The sequence below is a fragment of the Geotrypetes seraphini genome, chromosome 12, assembly GCF_902459505.1.
Source record: "Geotrypetes seraphini chromosome 12, aGeoSer1.1, whole genome shotgun sequence".
NCBI lineage: Eukaryota > Metazoa > Chordata > Amphibia > Gymnophiona > Dermophiidae > Geotrypetes > Geotrypetes seraphini.
The window spans coordinates 111283226-111302067 of NC_047095.1; the positions used below are offsets into that span (position 1 = coordinate 111283226).

At 42.6% G+C, this 18842-nt stretch overlaps 1 protein-coding gene across 1 annotated transcript in view; it reads left to right on the plus strand.

The window, feature by feature from the left end:
* The window catches only part of GABBR1 (gamma-aminobutyric acid type B receptor subunit 1), a 169916-nt gene extending 152708 nt beyond the window's left edge, over nt 1–17208 (plus strand). The window contains exons 15-18 of the mRNA XM_033915912.1: nt 1046–1173; nt 1811–1939; nt 10037–10180; nt 16242–17208. Coding sequence (XP_033771803.1) covers nt 1046–1173; nt 1811–1939; nt 10037–10180; nt 16242–16481 — 641 coding nt within the window. The 3' untranslated portion in view covers nt 16482–17208. The remainder of the gene's footprint in view (nt 1–1045; nt 1174–1810; nt 1940–10036; nt 10181–16241) is intronic.
* Nucleotides 17209–18842: the final 1634 nt, after the last annotated feature.

Genomic DNA, 18842 nt, shown 5'->3' on the forward strand with positions numbered 1-18842 from the left:
TTTTGTTCTATTTTTTTTTGCACCCTTTCCTGAACTTGGGGACGCACAGGTTTTGTGCTTCGTGCACCGTGCCCTTGAGTAAGGTCCAAGCTTTTTCTACGGACTCAATCTTCCTTGCGGTGTCGTTGAGTTTCTTTCCCACCATTTTCTTCATGGCATCATAATTCCCTTTTTTGAAGTTCAGTGCTGTTGTTGTAGTTCTTTTCACCTTTGATGATCCAATTTCTAGCTTGTACTTTTTTATTTATATACCATGTACAGTACTCCCCTGAAATTTCCAGGAACACCCCTGAATTTCGAAAACCGCAAATGCAGTTTTGAGTCTGTAAAAAGGCAGGAGAGGGCAGCTGGGGCGCCGATGGGTGCAGTAAATCATACCCGGAATGCTCCGGTGGGGAGAGGAGGAGGAATCGGCTGTGCAGAAGGCTGATTCACTGACGCATTCCTTGTATTTTCTGACCGGAAGAGGCAGTCAGAAAATACTTCGAATAACTGAGTCCGCAAATTCACGGGGGAACACTTTATATCAGGGGTAGGGAACGCCAGTCCTCGAGAGCCGTATTCCAGTCGGGTTTTCTGGATTTCCCCAATAAATATGCATTGAAAGCAGTGCATGCAAATAGATCTCATGCATATTCATTGGGGAAATCCAGAAAACCCGACTGGCATACGGCTCTCGAGGACCGGAGTTCCCTACCCCTGCTGTATATCCTAAGTGGTTTTTACATTCAGGAACTTTATCATAGTTCCCTATCTGTCCCGGCGAGCTCTAACTCTATCTAATGTACCTGGGGCAATAGGAGGATTAAGTGACTTTCCCAGCATCGCAAGGAGCAGCGTGCTGAGGCTGTAGCTCTAACCACTGTGCCACATACTTCCTCGAGTTAGTAATAATTACAACATGCTGCCTTATTGCTACAGTATGTGGAAGTTAATGATGCCCTAATATTTCCCTTTTGTTCTTTGCCCCACTGTTACCAAGTTGTGTAGCGGTGTGCCAGAGATGATCCTTCACGTTCAAACCTCTCTCTGTTTCTGTTTGCAGGTGTTGTCTACGGATATAAGGGGCTCCTCTTGCTGCTGGGAATATTCCTAGCATATGAGACCAAGAGCGTCTCCACTGAGAAAATTAACGACCATCGAGCAGTGGGCATGGCAATTTATAATGTAGCTGTAAGTATCAGAATGGAAGAAATATCTAAATGCAGTAGCAAGACTTGTATACGGACTATGGAAATCGGAACACCTACAGCCCTACTATATAAAACTACATTGGCTGCCAATAACCGTAAGGATCGAGTTTAAATTAGGCTTCGCGGCTTGAAGATCCTGACGGGGAATGACCCCGACTTTGTAACAGAGTTGGCCATCTCACTCCAGGGTGCCTCCAACAGATATTCCACCACAAATCTTTTTCAATTAAAATTCCCAGCTTGCAACAATATAAAGTCTACCAGGCAAATTACCGATATCAATTAGCAACTACCATTTACACTACAATCATGTGATCACTACCTCAGGTTCAGTAAGCGTCTAAAAAGCATCTCTGAAGCACGACAGGGAGGCAGCCCTAAAGTAACTGAGACAGCCAAATTTGGAAGCTACCCTAGCCTCTATCAGAGTTAAGCAGTTACTGGCTTTCAGAAAGCACGGCCATATAGAAGGCATATAGAATATGGTGAAATTTGTTTTAGTATTTAAGCAAACTGATCCTTTTGTATGGTGTTTTTAAAATGTATGCAAACCGCTTTGAAACTTCTCGGTTATGCGGCGTAGAAGTGAATTATTAGATCCTTCTTTCTCTCTCCAGATCCTCTGTCTGATCACAGCTCCTGTCACCATGATACTTAACAGTCAGCAGGACGCAGCCTTTGCCTTTGCCGCGCTTGCAGTGGTTTTCTCGGCCTACATCACACTGGTGGTGCTCTTTGTTCCTAAGGTATGTTACGGCAGGAAGGGGGCTTCCACTGTTGAAACAGGAAGCAGGAGTTCTGCCCCAGGCTGTGTGTCTTGGGACAGGAACCTCATGGATTTTGTACTAACCCCGCCCTGCCTCCCCCTCCCCCCCCCCCCGGCAGCCTGCTCTCATCGGGCAGGAGGGCCTCCACGTATGCGCAGATGCAACGCAATGACACGCGGGCATGCACAGATGCCCTCCTGCCCCGTGGGGATTTGTCGCCAGGTTTTGAAAAGCCATCCAGACCCCCGGACATGTCCTCAAAAGAAGGACATGTCTGGGGAAATCCGGAAATCCACTAACCCTAGCCTGGCCTTACTGGAACGGTTTACAAATTTACAATCTATATGCTTAGAAAGCAAAGAGCTCCATTAAACAGGACACACTTAACTCATGCTCCTAAGATCCCATTCACTCATACTATATTCCCGATTCTGAAAGCAAGATCTCATCTATAAAATAAGTCAAACAGAGGTTTCCCTGAAGTGCAGCTCAGTCTGCCTCCAATGAAGGTGACAGTCCAAATGTCATTCAAAAGGAGTGGGCTTTCAACCTGCATTTAAAACCTTTTATGGCTGATTTCAGCCCAAATTTCTTTTGGTAAGTCATTCCCTAGTTTTGGCGCCAAACATAAGCAGACTCTTTCCCTGGGAGCTGCCCAAAGTGCCACTGAAAAGTGAGGTGATTTCATTCTAAAATCTTGCAGAGACCTCAAGCAGTGATGCCCATTTACTAAGATAAAGAGGCACCTGCAAACAAAGCAAATTAAATTTACGGTACTTCTGATAGTAATCGGCAACCAGTGAAATTTTATGGAAAGCATTGTTCCATAATTATAAAGTCGTGTATTCCCAAAGAGCCTAATTCCTGGAATGTTTGTAATGCTTCCTCAGTGAAGTACTTTTTCACCGAATAGAGTTGTCTAAGGGTACAGAAGCCTGCCTTAATGACGTGTGGTCTCCAAACGTTAGTGAAGAGTCCATAATCACTCCCAGATATTTTTTTTTATTATAATTTTGATTACATTACAATATCCAATAATTCCAAAGGAAAAAAGGAAATCACACAAAAACAATACATAATCAAATCATACATACATAATTCCTTTTAAGCCCACATTAATGGGGAGAACATGTTACTATTTCTAATCAAATAAATTCAAGAAAACTAAAGGACAATAATTCTCGGTTCATACTAACAACCTTGAATCTTTCCTTACTAAATGGGATATTAATTTAATTCCTCCTCTTATTCTCAGCTGGATGAAACAAACTCATTCCTGTTCTCTTGCTACTAAAAATTGTAGTTGTATAGGATCCCAAAAGGCATACTCAATCTCTTGTAATTTAACCAAACATTTACAGGGAAATTTCAGGTAAAAGGATGCCTCTAGAGCCAAAACTCTATCCTTTAATTTCAGAAATTCTTTCCTTCTCAATTGAGTGGTTCTAGAGACATCCGGAAAAATCCTGACTAAATCTCCGCAAAATTTCATTAGCCTATTTTTAAAGTAAAGTTTCATTAATAACGTCTTATCCATCTCGCTCATGCATGTTATCACCAGGGTGGACCGACTCTGGATCACATCCCAGATATTTAAGGCTCTCTTTTACAAAGGCGCCCTAAGCATTTTAGTGCAGATTTAGCACGCTAAATCATGCTAACGCTTCCACAGGATAAAATGCATGCGTTCGCATTTAGCGTGGGCTACAAAGCTTAACGCACCTTTGTAAAAGAGGGGGAAAATGTAGAGACTGGTAAGTTGTTTCTAAAGAAGTATTAAAAATCTAGATATGCTGATAGTTTCCAAGTTTATTCTATACTTGCTATACTACCTATCAACTTGTACCTAGACGGTTTACATTAGTAAAAAAATTTATAAGATGGAAAAAAATGTTATATATATATATATCTATATATGTTCAGTAGATACGACAACAGAGTAACACGTAAAGGAACAATGTATGCTTCAAACGTCTTTTATCATACAATGGTGCTCAGATTCCACGATGGAAAGGTAAAGAACTCAATAAAGGCAAAAGCCCTAAAGAGACTTAAATGGTATCAATCATTGCACCGGGTTGTAAAAGATGTTGTGAAGTGCTACTAAATTGGTTTATAAAGTTCATAAGTCCAAAAACGGTAAATCCAATTTGTAAATGACTTTAAGTAGTTAAAGCTTCAAAAAAAGTGTGAGCAACTTAGCTGAAATATAGAGCATGCATAGGTGTAACTGGGTCCTGACGCGTTTCGCCTCACCGGCTTCTTCAGAGAACCCACTCGCAAAACTGTATATTCACTGCTAGTAATTGTATATAAGTCCTGCAACATCAAAGAAACAAAGTGCATGGGAGTATCAGAATTCAGTAATAAATATCAAAGCCTTAGCCAAAAAACTTTACCAAACTCTCGACGCTGACGGCGGGACACCTACTGTTGATTCTGTAATCTTTCAGTTTCCTGTGACGTAAGTGCTCAGCTGAGCACCCGGCATTTATACATAAGAGTAGATGTCAATCAATGAAGGAACGCCCACCACTCCACTTCTTTATTCAAACCAGAGGGAAATACCGTCTGCCAGTAGTAAATCCAACTTTGCTCGCGTTTCCATAGCCATGCTTGAGAATTGCCTCCTCTAATACCTCGGGCCACCTCTAATACCACAAATTGTAGATCTTGTAACTGGTGCGAAGTGGCCTGCCAATGTTGGACTAAGGGGGCATTGATATCCCCCCTTCTGATTTTGCTTAGATGTTCTATGATACGTGTTTTTATGCTTCTGGTAGTGTGTCCAATGTATAACAAACTGCATGGACAACGAATGAGGTAAACAACCCCTTGGGTATCACAATCCGAAAAATGCTGTATTACATGTTGCTTAGGTAACATAGGGTGGTGGATTCTAGTAGTTTCCAAGGCATGCATACACACAGTACAATTGCCACACTTGAAATGTCCTTTAGGCTCGGGTATCAAAATATCACCTGGTGGACTAACAAAGTGAGACGTGGATACAGAATCCCGAAGATTTTTACCCCTGGAATACGCAAAGAGGGGTTGTTGCCCCAAACATTGATGTACCTGAAGAAGGTGCCAGTGTGTGTTTATGATTTTTTTGATGTGAAACGCTTGGTATGAGTAGGGCAGTGTACACACCAAACGGGATTCACCTTGATCAGAGGATGGTTGTAACAGATACTCCCGGTGGGCATATGAAGCCCGTTTATAAGCTTTTTTGATAATATTATAGGGGTACCCACGTTCACTAAACCGTTGCCACATGTCTCTTGCCCGGAGTTTAAATTCTTCTCTGGTGCTACACAAGCGCCTCAATCTTAAGAATTGGCCCACTGGTAAGTTGTTCTTCAGATGGCGAGGGTGATAGCTCTCATAGTGCAGCAACGTATTTCTGTCGGTGGGCTTACGATGAATGGTGGTAGAAAAAGCCCCTTGATTGATGGTAATATGAATGTCCAAAAAAGCTATATGGGTGTATGAAGTACATGCAGTGAATTGCAGATGTGAATTGCATGTGTTGAGCCACTGAAGAAATTGGTGGAATAAATCAATGGTGTTAGTCCAGATCAAAAAAACATCATCTATATATCGTTTCCACGTGTACACTTCTGAAAAGTATATAGATGGGTACAAGAAAATGTCCTCAAAGTCTGTAACATACAGACATGCCAGAGACGGGGCCATGGTAGCCCCCATTGCAGTTCCCTGTATTTGTTGGTAAAAGTCAACATCAAACATGAAATAATTATGTTGAAGAGCGATGCTAGCTATGGAGACTAGAAAATCTACTCTGGCTTTAGATAATTGAAGGGTGTCAAGATATTTACGCACCACCTCAATTGCACTACGTTGAGGAATATTGGTATATAAAGCCTGGATGTCAAGCGTGACTAGCAGCGCTCCTGGAGGAATGCAATGTGGCTCCTGAAGCCAGACTAACATAGATGTGGTATCTTTTACATAGGACTTAGCACCAGACACTAAAGGTTTCAAATAGAAATCTACAAAGTCTGACAGTGGCTCTAGAACAGAACCAATGCCAGAAACAATGGGGCGCCCGGGAGGATTAGTCAGATGTTTATGGATTTTGGGGACGAAGTATATCACAGGGATAGTAGGGTGGTTTTGATGAAGAAAACGGTACTCCCTGTCAGTGATGGTCCCCTGTTCCAATGCCTGTAAAAGGATATGGTGGATGACGTCAGAAATGCTTACTGTGGGATCACAGGGCAAAGCTAAATAGTAATGCCTATCACTGAGTTGCCTACGGGCTTCAGCCACATAGGCATCTGTATCTTGGACGACGATACCCCCTCCCTTATCAGCCGCCTTAATAACAATTTTTGGATCATGAGCCAAGGTATTTAAGGCTGTGATCAATTCTGATGACATATTGCGTCTGCTGTGGGAGGGTTGGCGTTCTAGATTCAAAATGTCTCTCTCAACTAGATTGTGGAAAACTTGTAAGTGTGGATCCAACGGCCCAGGGGGATTCCATGTAGAAGATTTATGTAACTCCATGGGGCCAGAATCATATGATTGATCTTGAAAGTATAGTTTGAGATTACACTTTCTGATTAGTTTATATAGGCTAATTCTGGTATCCAAAGGGTTGTAATTTGTGAAAGGGACAAATGACAACCCTTTGGAAAGAACAGCGACCTCATCAGTTGTCAAACTTCTACTGGACAAGTTGAATACATTATTACCTACACTCAGGGTTTCGGAGGCCGCCTCCCCCTGGCAGACCGAGGACCTCCTGTTTTGTGGGAGGCCGTCCCTTGAAAATTTACAGTGGTGGATCGGGTTTGAATTGGACCTGTCATTGTTGAGCTACTTGAGTCAGTACTGGGATCTTCTCCACTAGATCCACTAGAGGACTGTGCATAAGTGGTTTTCCTAGGTTGTCGAGAACGTCTATTGCGATCCATCCAGGGGTAAACATACCCCCGGATGTAATCACCCTCATCTCGTTTGAATTTACCAATTTTTGTTTTTCTTATATCTGCTCTGAATTCTTCCATGGATTTTTTAAATTCAGACATTTTACTAGAAAACTCATCTGGTTGTAACGGTTATATTGGGATTCAGTAGATACGACAAACATACAGAAACAAGAGGATCAAGGGATAAAAGAGTAAACTATATCGAGATAAAATAAATAAAAGAGGGTGGTAAGAGGGCAACGAGAAAACAAAGGAGGAAAGGATGACGCGTCTTAAAAGCAGTTGGTATTCATTACTGTGAACGGAGTGAGTAGGTTGGATGGATCGCCCATTCTCATGTTAGAAATGCATCCCTAAATAAGAAAGTTTTTAGTTTAGTCTTAGATTTGGCCAATGATTCTTCCAGTCTGATATCCAATGGGCCAGCATTCCATAGGGTGGGGCTCTGACAGAGAATATAGTATTGTTTGTAATATCGTAAAATAGCTCCCTAGTGAATGGAATAGTTAATAAGTTTCGACTGTTAGATCGTAATGCCTGAGGGGAGACGTAAGGGATAAGACATTTGTCAAGATAGCAGAGGCGTAGCCAAACCTCAAAGTTCGGGTGGGCCACTGGCCCCTACACCCCAGGCCAACCCAAACTAGAGGGGATCCCCAAGCCCCACCACCAGCAAGGGTCCTCTGGTGGCAAGAACTCCTCCTATAAGCATAATCGGGCAACCTTTTTTCTGTGAGATCTAACCCTCCACGTCAGATTCACATTAAAATACCTTAATAGACTGCAAAGGGGACATGTTCTCATAAACAGTGGCCAATATTTAGAAAACCAGCAACAAAACCCCCGCCCCCAACCAACATGTTCCACAGGAAACCAAGGTGCAACCAAAACCAAAAAGACTGTGGATGCGAGGTACTTGATGCCAACGTTCATTGTGATGGTTTCTCATTAATATTCCAAATGGTGCAGGTAGTAATAATCAAATCAAATCAATCCCAAAGACCTGCTCCTAGTCCTTTGTATTCTATCTTCGCACATGCACACCTACCATTCAAAAGGAAGAAATTGTATTAAGTTAGATTTAATATGGTTTACACAGGGTGATTAATAAGTTCATGGGAACTTCCTAAAAAAATTTTTATATAAGGAGTTCTCCTGGGTATATTCTCAGTGCATGAGCGCAGAAAGCACCCTATAAGATTTTACCCAGGTAGTAATAATCCATACAGCACACACCAATGAATACTACCACAGCTGAATAAGGGCATGGTAGTTTGTAGCTTTAGGGGAATGACGGTGCAATGAATAAGATTGGGGTGTTCTTCTGTCAATTTCAGTGAAAATGTCCTTAACTCTGCTGCAGAATTGATTACTGGGGTTTCAAGAATGACTCGTATAACTCCAATGGTGAAACAATTGCATTGGTTACCCATGCAGCAAAGAGTACATTTTAAGATTCTTTCAACCATACATCAGATTTTATATCATGCATGTCCGATGGTACTACAGGGTTTTGTTTTTTTTAATGTACCAACCCAGAAAATGTTTGAGATCAGAAAATAGTATGAAATTGAGTTTAGAGAATAAGAAGTCAATTAGAGAATGACACGGTGACAAAATTCTTCACCATTCCCGTCCCCGCGGATAACCGTGGGAAATAAACCCATATCATTTTCTAGTGTCTATTTCATCCTCTGTCCTTCTACACCAACATTCTTCAGAGCAAAGCTTGCGTGTCAGTGGTTGTGGCCATTCATACTCTGATTCTTATGGGAGCCAAGGATAATGAAGCCATTGTGACATCACTGATGTGATTGGCTCTTAGGCACTGGTGGAATGAGGCATTATGACATCACAATATCTGCTCTGGATACCAGAGACTGTCTTTCTGTAGTGTCTGTTTCAACCTCGGTCCTTCTACACCAGCATTCTTCAAAGCAAAGCTTGCGGGTCAGTGGTTGTGGCCATTCATACTCTGCTTCTTCCCTCTCTCCTTAAAGAATGACATGAAGATGGTTTCCCGCGGTTATCCGCGGGGACGGGAACGGTGATGAATTTTGTCACCGTGTCATTCTCTAAAGTCAATCTCTCATGTTAGGATCGGGGCAATAATGCTGTCTGTGGCAGGCGCTAAGCTCTGGAATGCGCTGCCTGGTATTTTGCGCTGGAAGGATGAATTTCAAGAAAATGTTGAAAATGCAACAATTTGCTAATGCCTTCCTGGAATTTGGGGATATTGTGCTGGGAGGATGAATTTCAAGAATATGTTGAAAATGCATCTGACTATTAATGACTTCCTGTGTTGAAATCTGGTCTGCTATCCTTCATATATGGAGCTTAAGTTGATTTGTATGTAATTTTGTAAACTGCTTAGGCCATATTTGTCAGCCCACTTGTTCAGGATGGGTTTGCAGACAATTGTTCTGGCAGTTCTCGACTATTGTGGTTTGGTGCTCCTGGGGGTGCCAGGGTCGGCCCTAAGCGTGCTCCAGGTTGCCCAGAATTCAATGGTCAGGACTCTGTTTAGACTGGAAAGACGGGAGCATGCGACAGAATATTTTGTAAGCTTGTACTGGTTGAAGGTGAGGGATAGGATACGCTACAAGTTATCGTTAACGGTTTACAAGTGTCTGTACAATCTAGCTCCCAAACATCTTGTCCAGAGTATTCTGCCGCAGGTCCTGTCTTGGTCGCTTCGGTCTGCAGAACAATTGGGTCTGGATATCCCGTCTGTAAGAGAGCTGAGGCTTACATCTTCCAGAGATAGTACTTTCCACTGTATTGGGCCCAAAAGATGGAACAACCTCCCTGGGTATATTGATCAACAACAAAATCAACAAAATTTTAAGAGATTTCTTAAACGATATCTCTTTTGCTTGATGAAATACAAGGCATGAGATTCAATGAATAAGGAAGAATAGAGATTACTGATAGGAAGGTGCTGGTCACCGATGTTTTATTGTTTGATATTTTTAGTTGTAATTTTGTATGTAGTTTGTAACGGGATATAAGCCAAACCAAACCACTCATGGGGAGTAGCTGTAGTAGTAGGATGGAAGTTAAAAATATTTCTCTCTTCTCATGGCATCTGTATAATTTTGCATCTTGCTTACAGATGCGGCGGCTGATAACCCGTGGGGAGTGGCAATCTGAACAACAGGACACCATGAAGACAGGTTCCTCCACGAACAACAACGAGGAGGAGAAATCCCGTCTCTTGGAGAAGGAGAACCGGGAACTAGAGAAAATCATATCCGAGGTGAGAGAGGGAGAATGCTGAAAGTGAAGGGGAAATGGAGAGGAAGAAGAGAATAGGTCATGACCAGCGGAATACTGAGGATAGAGGGAACGAACAAGATAAATAAGAAGAAGGGTGTGAGTGAAAGAGATGGGAAGCAATATGAGTAAATGATATGGGGAGAATGGGAAAAATGTGTGTAAAGGACATAGAGAGAAATAAAATAGGGAAAGGGAAGGGTTATGAGAGAGATAGACAAAAAGAAGAGGAAGACAGAGTATTCAGGAGAAAAGCAAAAGTGATACATTTTATGTAATGTTAATTTTAAGATTTTGTTGTACTCTACAATGAGTAGAAATTTTTTTCTGAGGAATGAGGAGCAAGGGGAAAGTGGTAGAAATAAAGAGATATTAGAATTGATCGGTAAAGAGAGAGGCAGGCAAGACCACTGAACAGATAGATCTAATCTAATATTTGTGCATCACGCATACCCATTCAGGCTCAAAGCGACTTACAGAAAGAGCAAAGCAGGGTAACGGAGGAAGGGAACGTGACTAACTAGCAGGAAGGGTATAAATAGAGACTCATTTAAAAGTTCAGGTATCAAAGAGAAGGGTTTTCAGTTTCTTCCGGAATAGGGTGTAGCTAGGCTCTGTTCTAATTGTTTCTGCCAGGCCGTTCCAAGTTTTCACTCCCAGGAAGGTTAGCATGGAGTGAAAAATGCACCTGTACTTGAGATTTTTTGTGTTTAGGAGATAATCTTTCTAGATTAAATTAGATTAACTGCTGATGAAAGAGAGAAAGCCTGGCACAGGAAAATACAGAACCAATGAACTAGGGCCAATTCAAGGAATCTATGCACTAGGGGGGGTAGGCAATTCCAGTCCTCGAGAGCCAGAGCCAGGTCAGGTTTTCAGGATATCCACAATAAATATGCATGAGATAGATTTGCATCTCAAGGAGGCAGTGCATGCAAATCCATCTCATACATATTCATTGTGGATATCCTGAAAACCTGACCTGGCTCCAGCTCTCGAGGACCGGAATTGCCTATTCCTGTGTGACTAGGCAAACCTTCAACTGTGCACCTCCCCTCATCCCCTTCCCCCCCACCCCACCCCCGATTGAAGGCTAGTACCTTTCTTTCCCTTCCCTAATCCCTCAATAATCCTATATTTTACACAGTGCTCTTCCGAGTGAAAAGAATTTTATAAAGCAAATCCACAAACTAAATTGTAAGATCATTTTTTTTTACAAGATAGTCTGTGGATTTGCTTATAAGCATTTTTAAAATTCTTTTAACTTGAAAGAGCACTCACAATATAAATTAAGTCTTTTTCACAAACAATTATATTTTCTTTTTTTTTTTTTTTTAGTTCATTAGTTTTTATTGAATATTATAAGAAATTTACAGAAGGCAGTTCAAACACACAAAATCTGAATAAGACACAATGGTGTAGAAAAAGTCCATATCTACAATCATTTACATACAACCAGATTAATAAAAAGAATCTAGGGTATGTGTAACTGCTAATAGAAGATATATGAAAGGCAGAAAAGCAGGGAGAGTGAAATAAGAGAGAGGGAAAGAAAGAGGGAGAAAAAGAAAAAGAGAGAGATAGATAGATAGAGATAGAGAGGCAGAAGTGTCTACTGGTTAGAATGAACAAATGAATCTAAGAATGACCAAGGTGATTTATTTCGCACCATGTTTGTGGAGAGTCGAGAAATCATGTTTTTCTCATATGCATAAGATTCAAATTTGTGATACATGCTCAGAGAGTTCCACCAAAAGGTGTAGTCAAGTAGCGAGGATGATTTCCAATTTTTCAGAATATGCATAAGAGCTGTTACAAACATGGCATCAATGAGTTTAGGTGGGCAGTTTGTTTGTGCGAAACAAGGATGTTGAGAACGAAGAATTACAATGTCCATGGAAATCTCTTCTGAACACTTAGTAATAGATTTTATAGTGTCCCAAATACGAATCCAGAAGGAGTGAACTATAGTGCAATGAAAAAGCATGTGATCGAGAGTTCCAGACTCTTTCAAACAGTTCCAGCAGGTGGAGTCTTGTTTTAGCTTCGCTTTCCACATGCGATATGGGGTCCATACTGCATTCCACATAACGAAGAACATTGATTGCGAGACTCTGGAAGATAGGAGAGGACGGTTTGTGGAGGAGGACCAGAAAAGTTCCCAATCTATATCAGAAAGCGTAGTCTGTAGAATCGAGTCCCATTGGTTCATTGATTGAGGTGAAAAAGTGAAAGAGTGATCCCTTAGAATACTATAAAAAGAGATATCGCTCTACCCTTCATTAAGGCCAGAGTAGACCAGTGGTGAACAGTGTGGATTGAGGTCATAAAGTCAGGGCGCATATGTACCTTAGACAGTATTCCAGTAAGCATGAGCCATTGGGAATGTATAGAGGATGGAAGTGAATATGCAGAACAAAAAATATCAAAAGGAACGAATGAGGTGGAGGAGATCAATTGATGAGCAAACTCGACACCCGCCCGTTGCCACCTCTTCCATGAGAGGGATCTACCTTTATTTTGAATTTTAGGGTTATTCCAAAGGGACATGAGCGGGCTTTCACTAATAGAGATCTCAGCTGTTGCATCTAGAAGATGAAAAGCATGCTGCGTTGCACTCAACAAGGAATACTTTCTACTGACACTGTAAGGAAGCAGGAAACGTGCAGTGGTGCACATAAAAAGTGTTCCATTTCAAACCATGCTGGTTGATCTTGAGGATTAGAATCAACGATCCAATAAGCTCCATATTTGGCTAAAGATGCGATATAATAATAATAAAAATCTGGTAAATTTAGTCCGCCATTAATCTTAGAGGCCTTCAGCTTGGCGAGAGCAATACGGGGTTTAGCCCCGCAAATTAATTACACCCTTTCCAAACAATTATATTTTCTAAAGACAAGACTCGATGATGTATGGGGCAGACTCATTTAGGTAGTTATTCGGCACTTGTCACATATGAATCATCGGCCTGGGGTAAAAACTGTGAAACATCGTTACAGTTAGCCCAGTACTGAGGTCTAGATCACTCTAATTTAGACACAGATGCTTGTTCTTGAGGGAAGAAATTAAATAAGCTTTTTTGCCAATTGTTTTGTTCTTTTGATAGTTTTTAGCAAAACAATAGTTTTTGTTTTTTTGGGACTTAAGTGAAGGCCCAGCCCACCTAGTGGCAGGGCCCGCTCTGCAACGCACTCAGGTCCAGGAGGGAGACTTGTGGGCCAGTCCTGCTTTACACTCCAAAGTAGGGTACTTTAGTAAAATCCGGACCCCCTAGACCTGCCCCCACACCTGCCCAGTTATCCCCACCCTGTTACGTCCCAGTCCCGCCTCAAACCCTACCCTATCCCCGCCCCAGTCCCACCCTCCCCCGCTGCCTGCTCTCGTCAGGCAGGAGGGCATCCACACATGCATGTCCTGATGAACTATTTCAAGGAAGCTTTTCAAAACTTGGGCAAAGTCCGGGTTTTGGAAAGCCATCCAGGGAAATCCGGATGTCTGGTAACCCTACTCCAAAGCAGTGTGGTATTTGTGGTTTCTGGTTCTACCCATTGGAATCAGTGCCACAGATCCCATGATGCATCAGGATGGGGTTGTTAGAAATCCAAGAATGGCCTAAAAACTCTCGCCTCAAATTGGGTAAGTTGACCGCTCTGCATAGGTCAGATTAATTCGATACATCCGAGACTAATAGTGGCTTTTAGTGTAGAGATATCAGTGGTTTATGGTTTATTAATCTTGTTATACCGCTTGATCATTTTACTGGTTTACATAATATAATCAAGTTTTTAAAAAAAAGTAAACGAAGAACTCCATTGGTCGACAGAATAGACCTAACTCACGCACCATCAAATACAAGAAAACAGTGAGGCTCATTCAACTCACAGTGCACGCGGGAGAAGCTCAACCAGCAATGAATCTGGAATCTTAAACACGTTTTGGGGTAGATTCAAGAAAGTGCCAGAATTTAGGTACGGGGATGGTGCACGGTAAGCGCAAATTCTAGAACAGCAGGTACGTGCAGAACTGCCATCCCTGTTTCATGACTTAACTTTAAGCACAAGCGCTTAAGGCCCAGGGGTGTCCAATGTCGGTCCTCGAGGGCCGCAGTCCAGTCGGGTTTTCAGGATTTCCCCAATGAATATGCATGAGATCTATTTGCATGCACTGCTTTCAATGCATATTCATTGGGGAAATCCTGAAAACCCGACTGGACTGCGGCCCTCGAGGACCGACATTGGACACCCCTGGCTTAAGCCATGTTTAAAGATTGTTGTCAAAGTTTGCACCTAACTCCTAGAATTTTATAGCCTGGGTACATAACATGTCGCTGTATCGGGCGATGGTGCGCCCGCACCTGGAGTACTGTGTCCAATATTGGTCACCATATCTTAAGAAGAATATGACTATACTTGAGAGGGTCCAGAGGAGAGCAACACGAATGATTAAGGGTATGGGAAACCTTTCATACGCTAAAAGGTTAGAGAAACTGGGGCTCTTCTCCCTACAAAAATGGAGACTCAGAGGAGACATGATAGAGACTTACAAGATTATGAAAGGCATAGAGAGGGTGGAGAGGGACAGGTTCTTCAGCGTACTGGGAACTACAAAAATAAGAGGGCACGCGGAGAAATTGAAAGGGGACAGGTTTAGAACCAATGCTAGAAAGTTCTTCTTCACTCAGAGGGTGGTGGATACCTGGAATGCGCTTCTGGAAGATGTAATAGGACAGATTACATTAAGGGGTTTCAAAGAGGGACTAGATAAATTCCTGAAGGATAAAGGGATTGAAGGCTACAGATAAAGGAGGACATAGGAGCAAAAAAAGGGCATAGATAAAAGGGGAAAAGGGGTTTTTCAGGACATAAAGGAGTAGGAATCAACGGGTTAGACAAAAGATCACTCTACAGGTCATAGACCTGATGGACTGCTGCGGGAGCGGGCCACTGGGCTCGATGGACCCTTGGCCTGACCCAGCAGAGGCAAATTCTTATGTTCTTATGTCCCCTAAATGTTGGTCGCAATAGAAATTGCACTCGCAACTTCTAGAATAGCAACTAAGGGCAGTTGGGCAGACAACTCATTGCCAGTGTCATTTCACACCAATGTAAGCCAATAATTGGCTAACTCCAATTAACAGCCAACTGACCTTGGTCTATAAATTGCGCAGGTATATTTGCATAAATTTGGGCACGCAAGTTTATAGAATTAGGGGGTGCTATTGTTTCAATTCACACAATATTGCTTTGCTCATGTGGTGAGACGCAGCCGTGATTCCATGGAGCGATGGAAACATTTTCCATTACAGAGGCGACTTAGTCCCATCTCACCCCTAGCGCCAACCTTATTGGGTGCTTCAGCGATCCTAATATCAGATCATGTCGCTGCTTCAATCTTTCCTCTCCTCTCAGCTGCTGTGGATCCAAAAGGTTGAAGAGATGATGCAGGAGCTAGAACTGATATTGGGGGTGTTCAGGCGTCCACAGAGCTAGTGTCTAAGGTCTGACCTTCCTTTCTCCACCATTGCCTTGCGGTTGGCCTTGTTTTTCTGAATGTTAGTGGAGGTTGTAGTGGCAAGGAGCAAAATTATGATGGGAATGAAATAGCTTTGTTTTTGTCTTCGTACATTTCTCTTTCAATTTCCATGTTTCCGTCCTTTTCCTCGCTCTTCCTTTTCTCCTTTTTCCCGCCCTTCCTTTTCTCCGTCGTCATCTTTCTCTGCCTATCATGCAACGCTTTTTCATTTTTTTCCTTTCCCTCTCCTTACTTTCTTCTTCCTTTCTCTCTTCCAATACAAATTTGGGCGATTCTCTTCATAAAGACGGTCAATTCCAATAAGTAACTAATAACTAAACTTCTTTCACTTTCCTTTCTCTCTTCCATCGCTTCCCACCCTCTTGCTCCTTCTCTCGTGCCTTTTTCTTCTCTTTACCTTTCTCTTTCTTTCTTTCTTCAGTTTTCTATACCATTCTCCCAGGAGAGCTCAGAACGGTTTACATGAGTTTATTCAGGTACTCAAGCATTTTTCCATGTCCCCCCAACAGAAAGAAGAGCGGGTGTCAGAGCTTCGGCAGCAGCTGTACGACCGGCAACAACTGCGGTCCCGGCGCAGGTCCTCTAACCCGGCAAGAGAAAACTGCGCAGACAACCACTTCAACAATTCTTCAGGCACGGTGCCCACCCTATACCAGCCCAGCTTGGTGCGCTGCCTCGTCTCGGAGCAGGGCGAGAAACTGGGCCGAGGGAACTGCGATGGCAGCAGAGTGCATCTCCTCTACAAATAGGGGAGAAAGTTGGGGGATAGATGAATTCTGTCCTGGAATGTGAAGCCTCTGTTTTGAAGCGCAGGGGGGAATGGCAGCAGGGAGGTTTCTATTTCAGCTCGCAGGAGAGGAGGGAAAGGAAGCTGAGATGGAGAAAGTACAGAGGAAGCAGGATGAACTTCCTGTATAAATAACATAACATGCCAATACCAGTGCCAGATAAGTTTCATCTTGGACATAAGCGCACCGCCTCATGCACAATGTAGGAGGGTGAGAGAACTTTTGCTTCAGCTCTTGCGGGTATGGTTAAAGGCTAGAGATTATACTGTGGGTGGCCTTTTCTAGTTGCTGTAGCTTTGTAAATATTGGGCATAGAGGGTTCTCTGTTCATCTGTCAGGATGTATGCCTGTTTCTGCTGCATCTGAATACCCAAAAGGGGAAGTCAGTGGTGTTTTCATTCTTTACCTTTCTGTCCTAACGATCAATAATAGATTCCTCCAAGCCTTGACAAATTTTCTTCAAAGCTTGGAGCCAGCAGTTGCGACATCTCCGATGTTACCCTGGTTTTCCCACTTAAAGTTGAAGAGGTGTGGGGTGGAAATAGGGTGATCATTCTGATAGCTATTTTAAGGCATGATTTACCAAAGCCTGCCTGTGCCTGAGGCAGAGGCCTACTTAGAAACATAGAAACATGATGGCAAATAAAGACCAAATGGCCCATCTAGACTGCCCATCCACAGTAATCATTATCTTTTCCTTACTCTAAGAGATCCCATGTGCCTATCCCAGGCTTTCTTGAATTCAGACACAGTCTCTGTCTCCACCACCTCTTCTGGGAGACTGTTCCATGCATCTACCACCCTTTCTGTAAAAAATATTTCCTTAGATTACTCCCGAGCCTATCACCTCTTAACTCCATCCTATGCCCTCTCATTGCAGAGTTTCCTTTCAAATGAAAGAGACTCGACTCAAGCACATTTGCATTACGTAGGTATTTAAACGTCTCTATCATATCTCCCCTCTTTCGCCTTTCCTCCAAAGTATACAGATTAAAAGTATACAGACTGAGATCTTTAGTCTGTCCCCATACGCCTTATGATGAAGACCGCATACCATTTTAGTAGCCTTCCTCTGGACCGACTCCATCCTTTTTATATCTTTTTGAAGATGCGGCCTCCAGGATTGTACACAATATTCTAAATGAGGTCTCACCAAAGTCTTATACAGGGGCATCAATACCTCCTTTTTCCTACTGGCCATACCTCTTCCTATGCAACATAGCATCCTTCTAGCTTTCGCTGTCAACTTTTCAAACTGTTTGGCCACCTTAAGATCATCACATACAATCACACCCAAGTCCCGCTCTTCTGTCGTGTACATAAGTTCTTCACCCCCTACTAAAACAAACCCTTATATCTCTACTTCACCTATCACCTTATCTTCTCTCTCTCTCTCTGTCTCTCTCAAGTCCTCACTTTTTCCTCACCCAATCCCTATATTAATCCCCTATTCTAACCTCACTCAGTCTCTCTCATCTCATTTCTCCACATGTTTCTCTCCTTTGCGGGCCCCTCCATCCCTGCCAATATTTCTCTCTCTTTATGCCCAATCCTTATTCCCACCAGTCACCATATTTCAGCCACCCCCAATCCCCAAGCCTGCTTTTCTCAATCCCCACCCTATCATCCCATTTCTTTTTCACCTTTTAGTCACCCGTAGCCAGTCAATCACTCCTGAAGCAAGCTAGTTACGTTTCTAGCAAGCCCTCAAGCAGGTTTGGTCCTTCCTACCAGACTCCTGCCAGTATATCCCTCCTCTCACCTTGCTGACTTGACTGTTGCTGCTTCCACAAACTACTCTTCTCTCCAGGCTCACATGGCTGTCAATATGATATAGTTGAACTGCAGCCTCTTTCTTGTGGTCTCAAGTTTCATAAGACTGATGTTCACTGAGAGCTATGTAGGGCCAGATAGAGAAAGGCTGCTCTGATCGTGGTAACAGTTAAAAGAGAGCACTAAGATCCTGGGCAGCTCAGAGAAGTTTCTAGGCACTGTGGTGATTTGTCAAGCCCCCTCTCCTGTGTCACATTTAGCATGCCATGCTCTTAATGACCTTCCTGGCATATGACTACCCTCCAGAGTTGGGTAGTTCTAGAAATAAGGGAGTAATGGCAAAAAAAACACTTAATATTAAGGGTTTAGGTGCTGTTGGGGTGGCAGTAGCCTCAAGTTCTTCAGTTAAATGATGCAACTACAAGCAACAAAAATTCAGAAGGATCACCAATCCACTCCTGGGGTAAAGATAAAGAAACACATTTATTGGTGGTTCCTCAAGAATAAAGTATATATGATACAAACGTAAAACAGGCTTCTGAAAACACA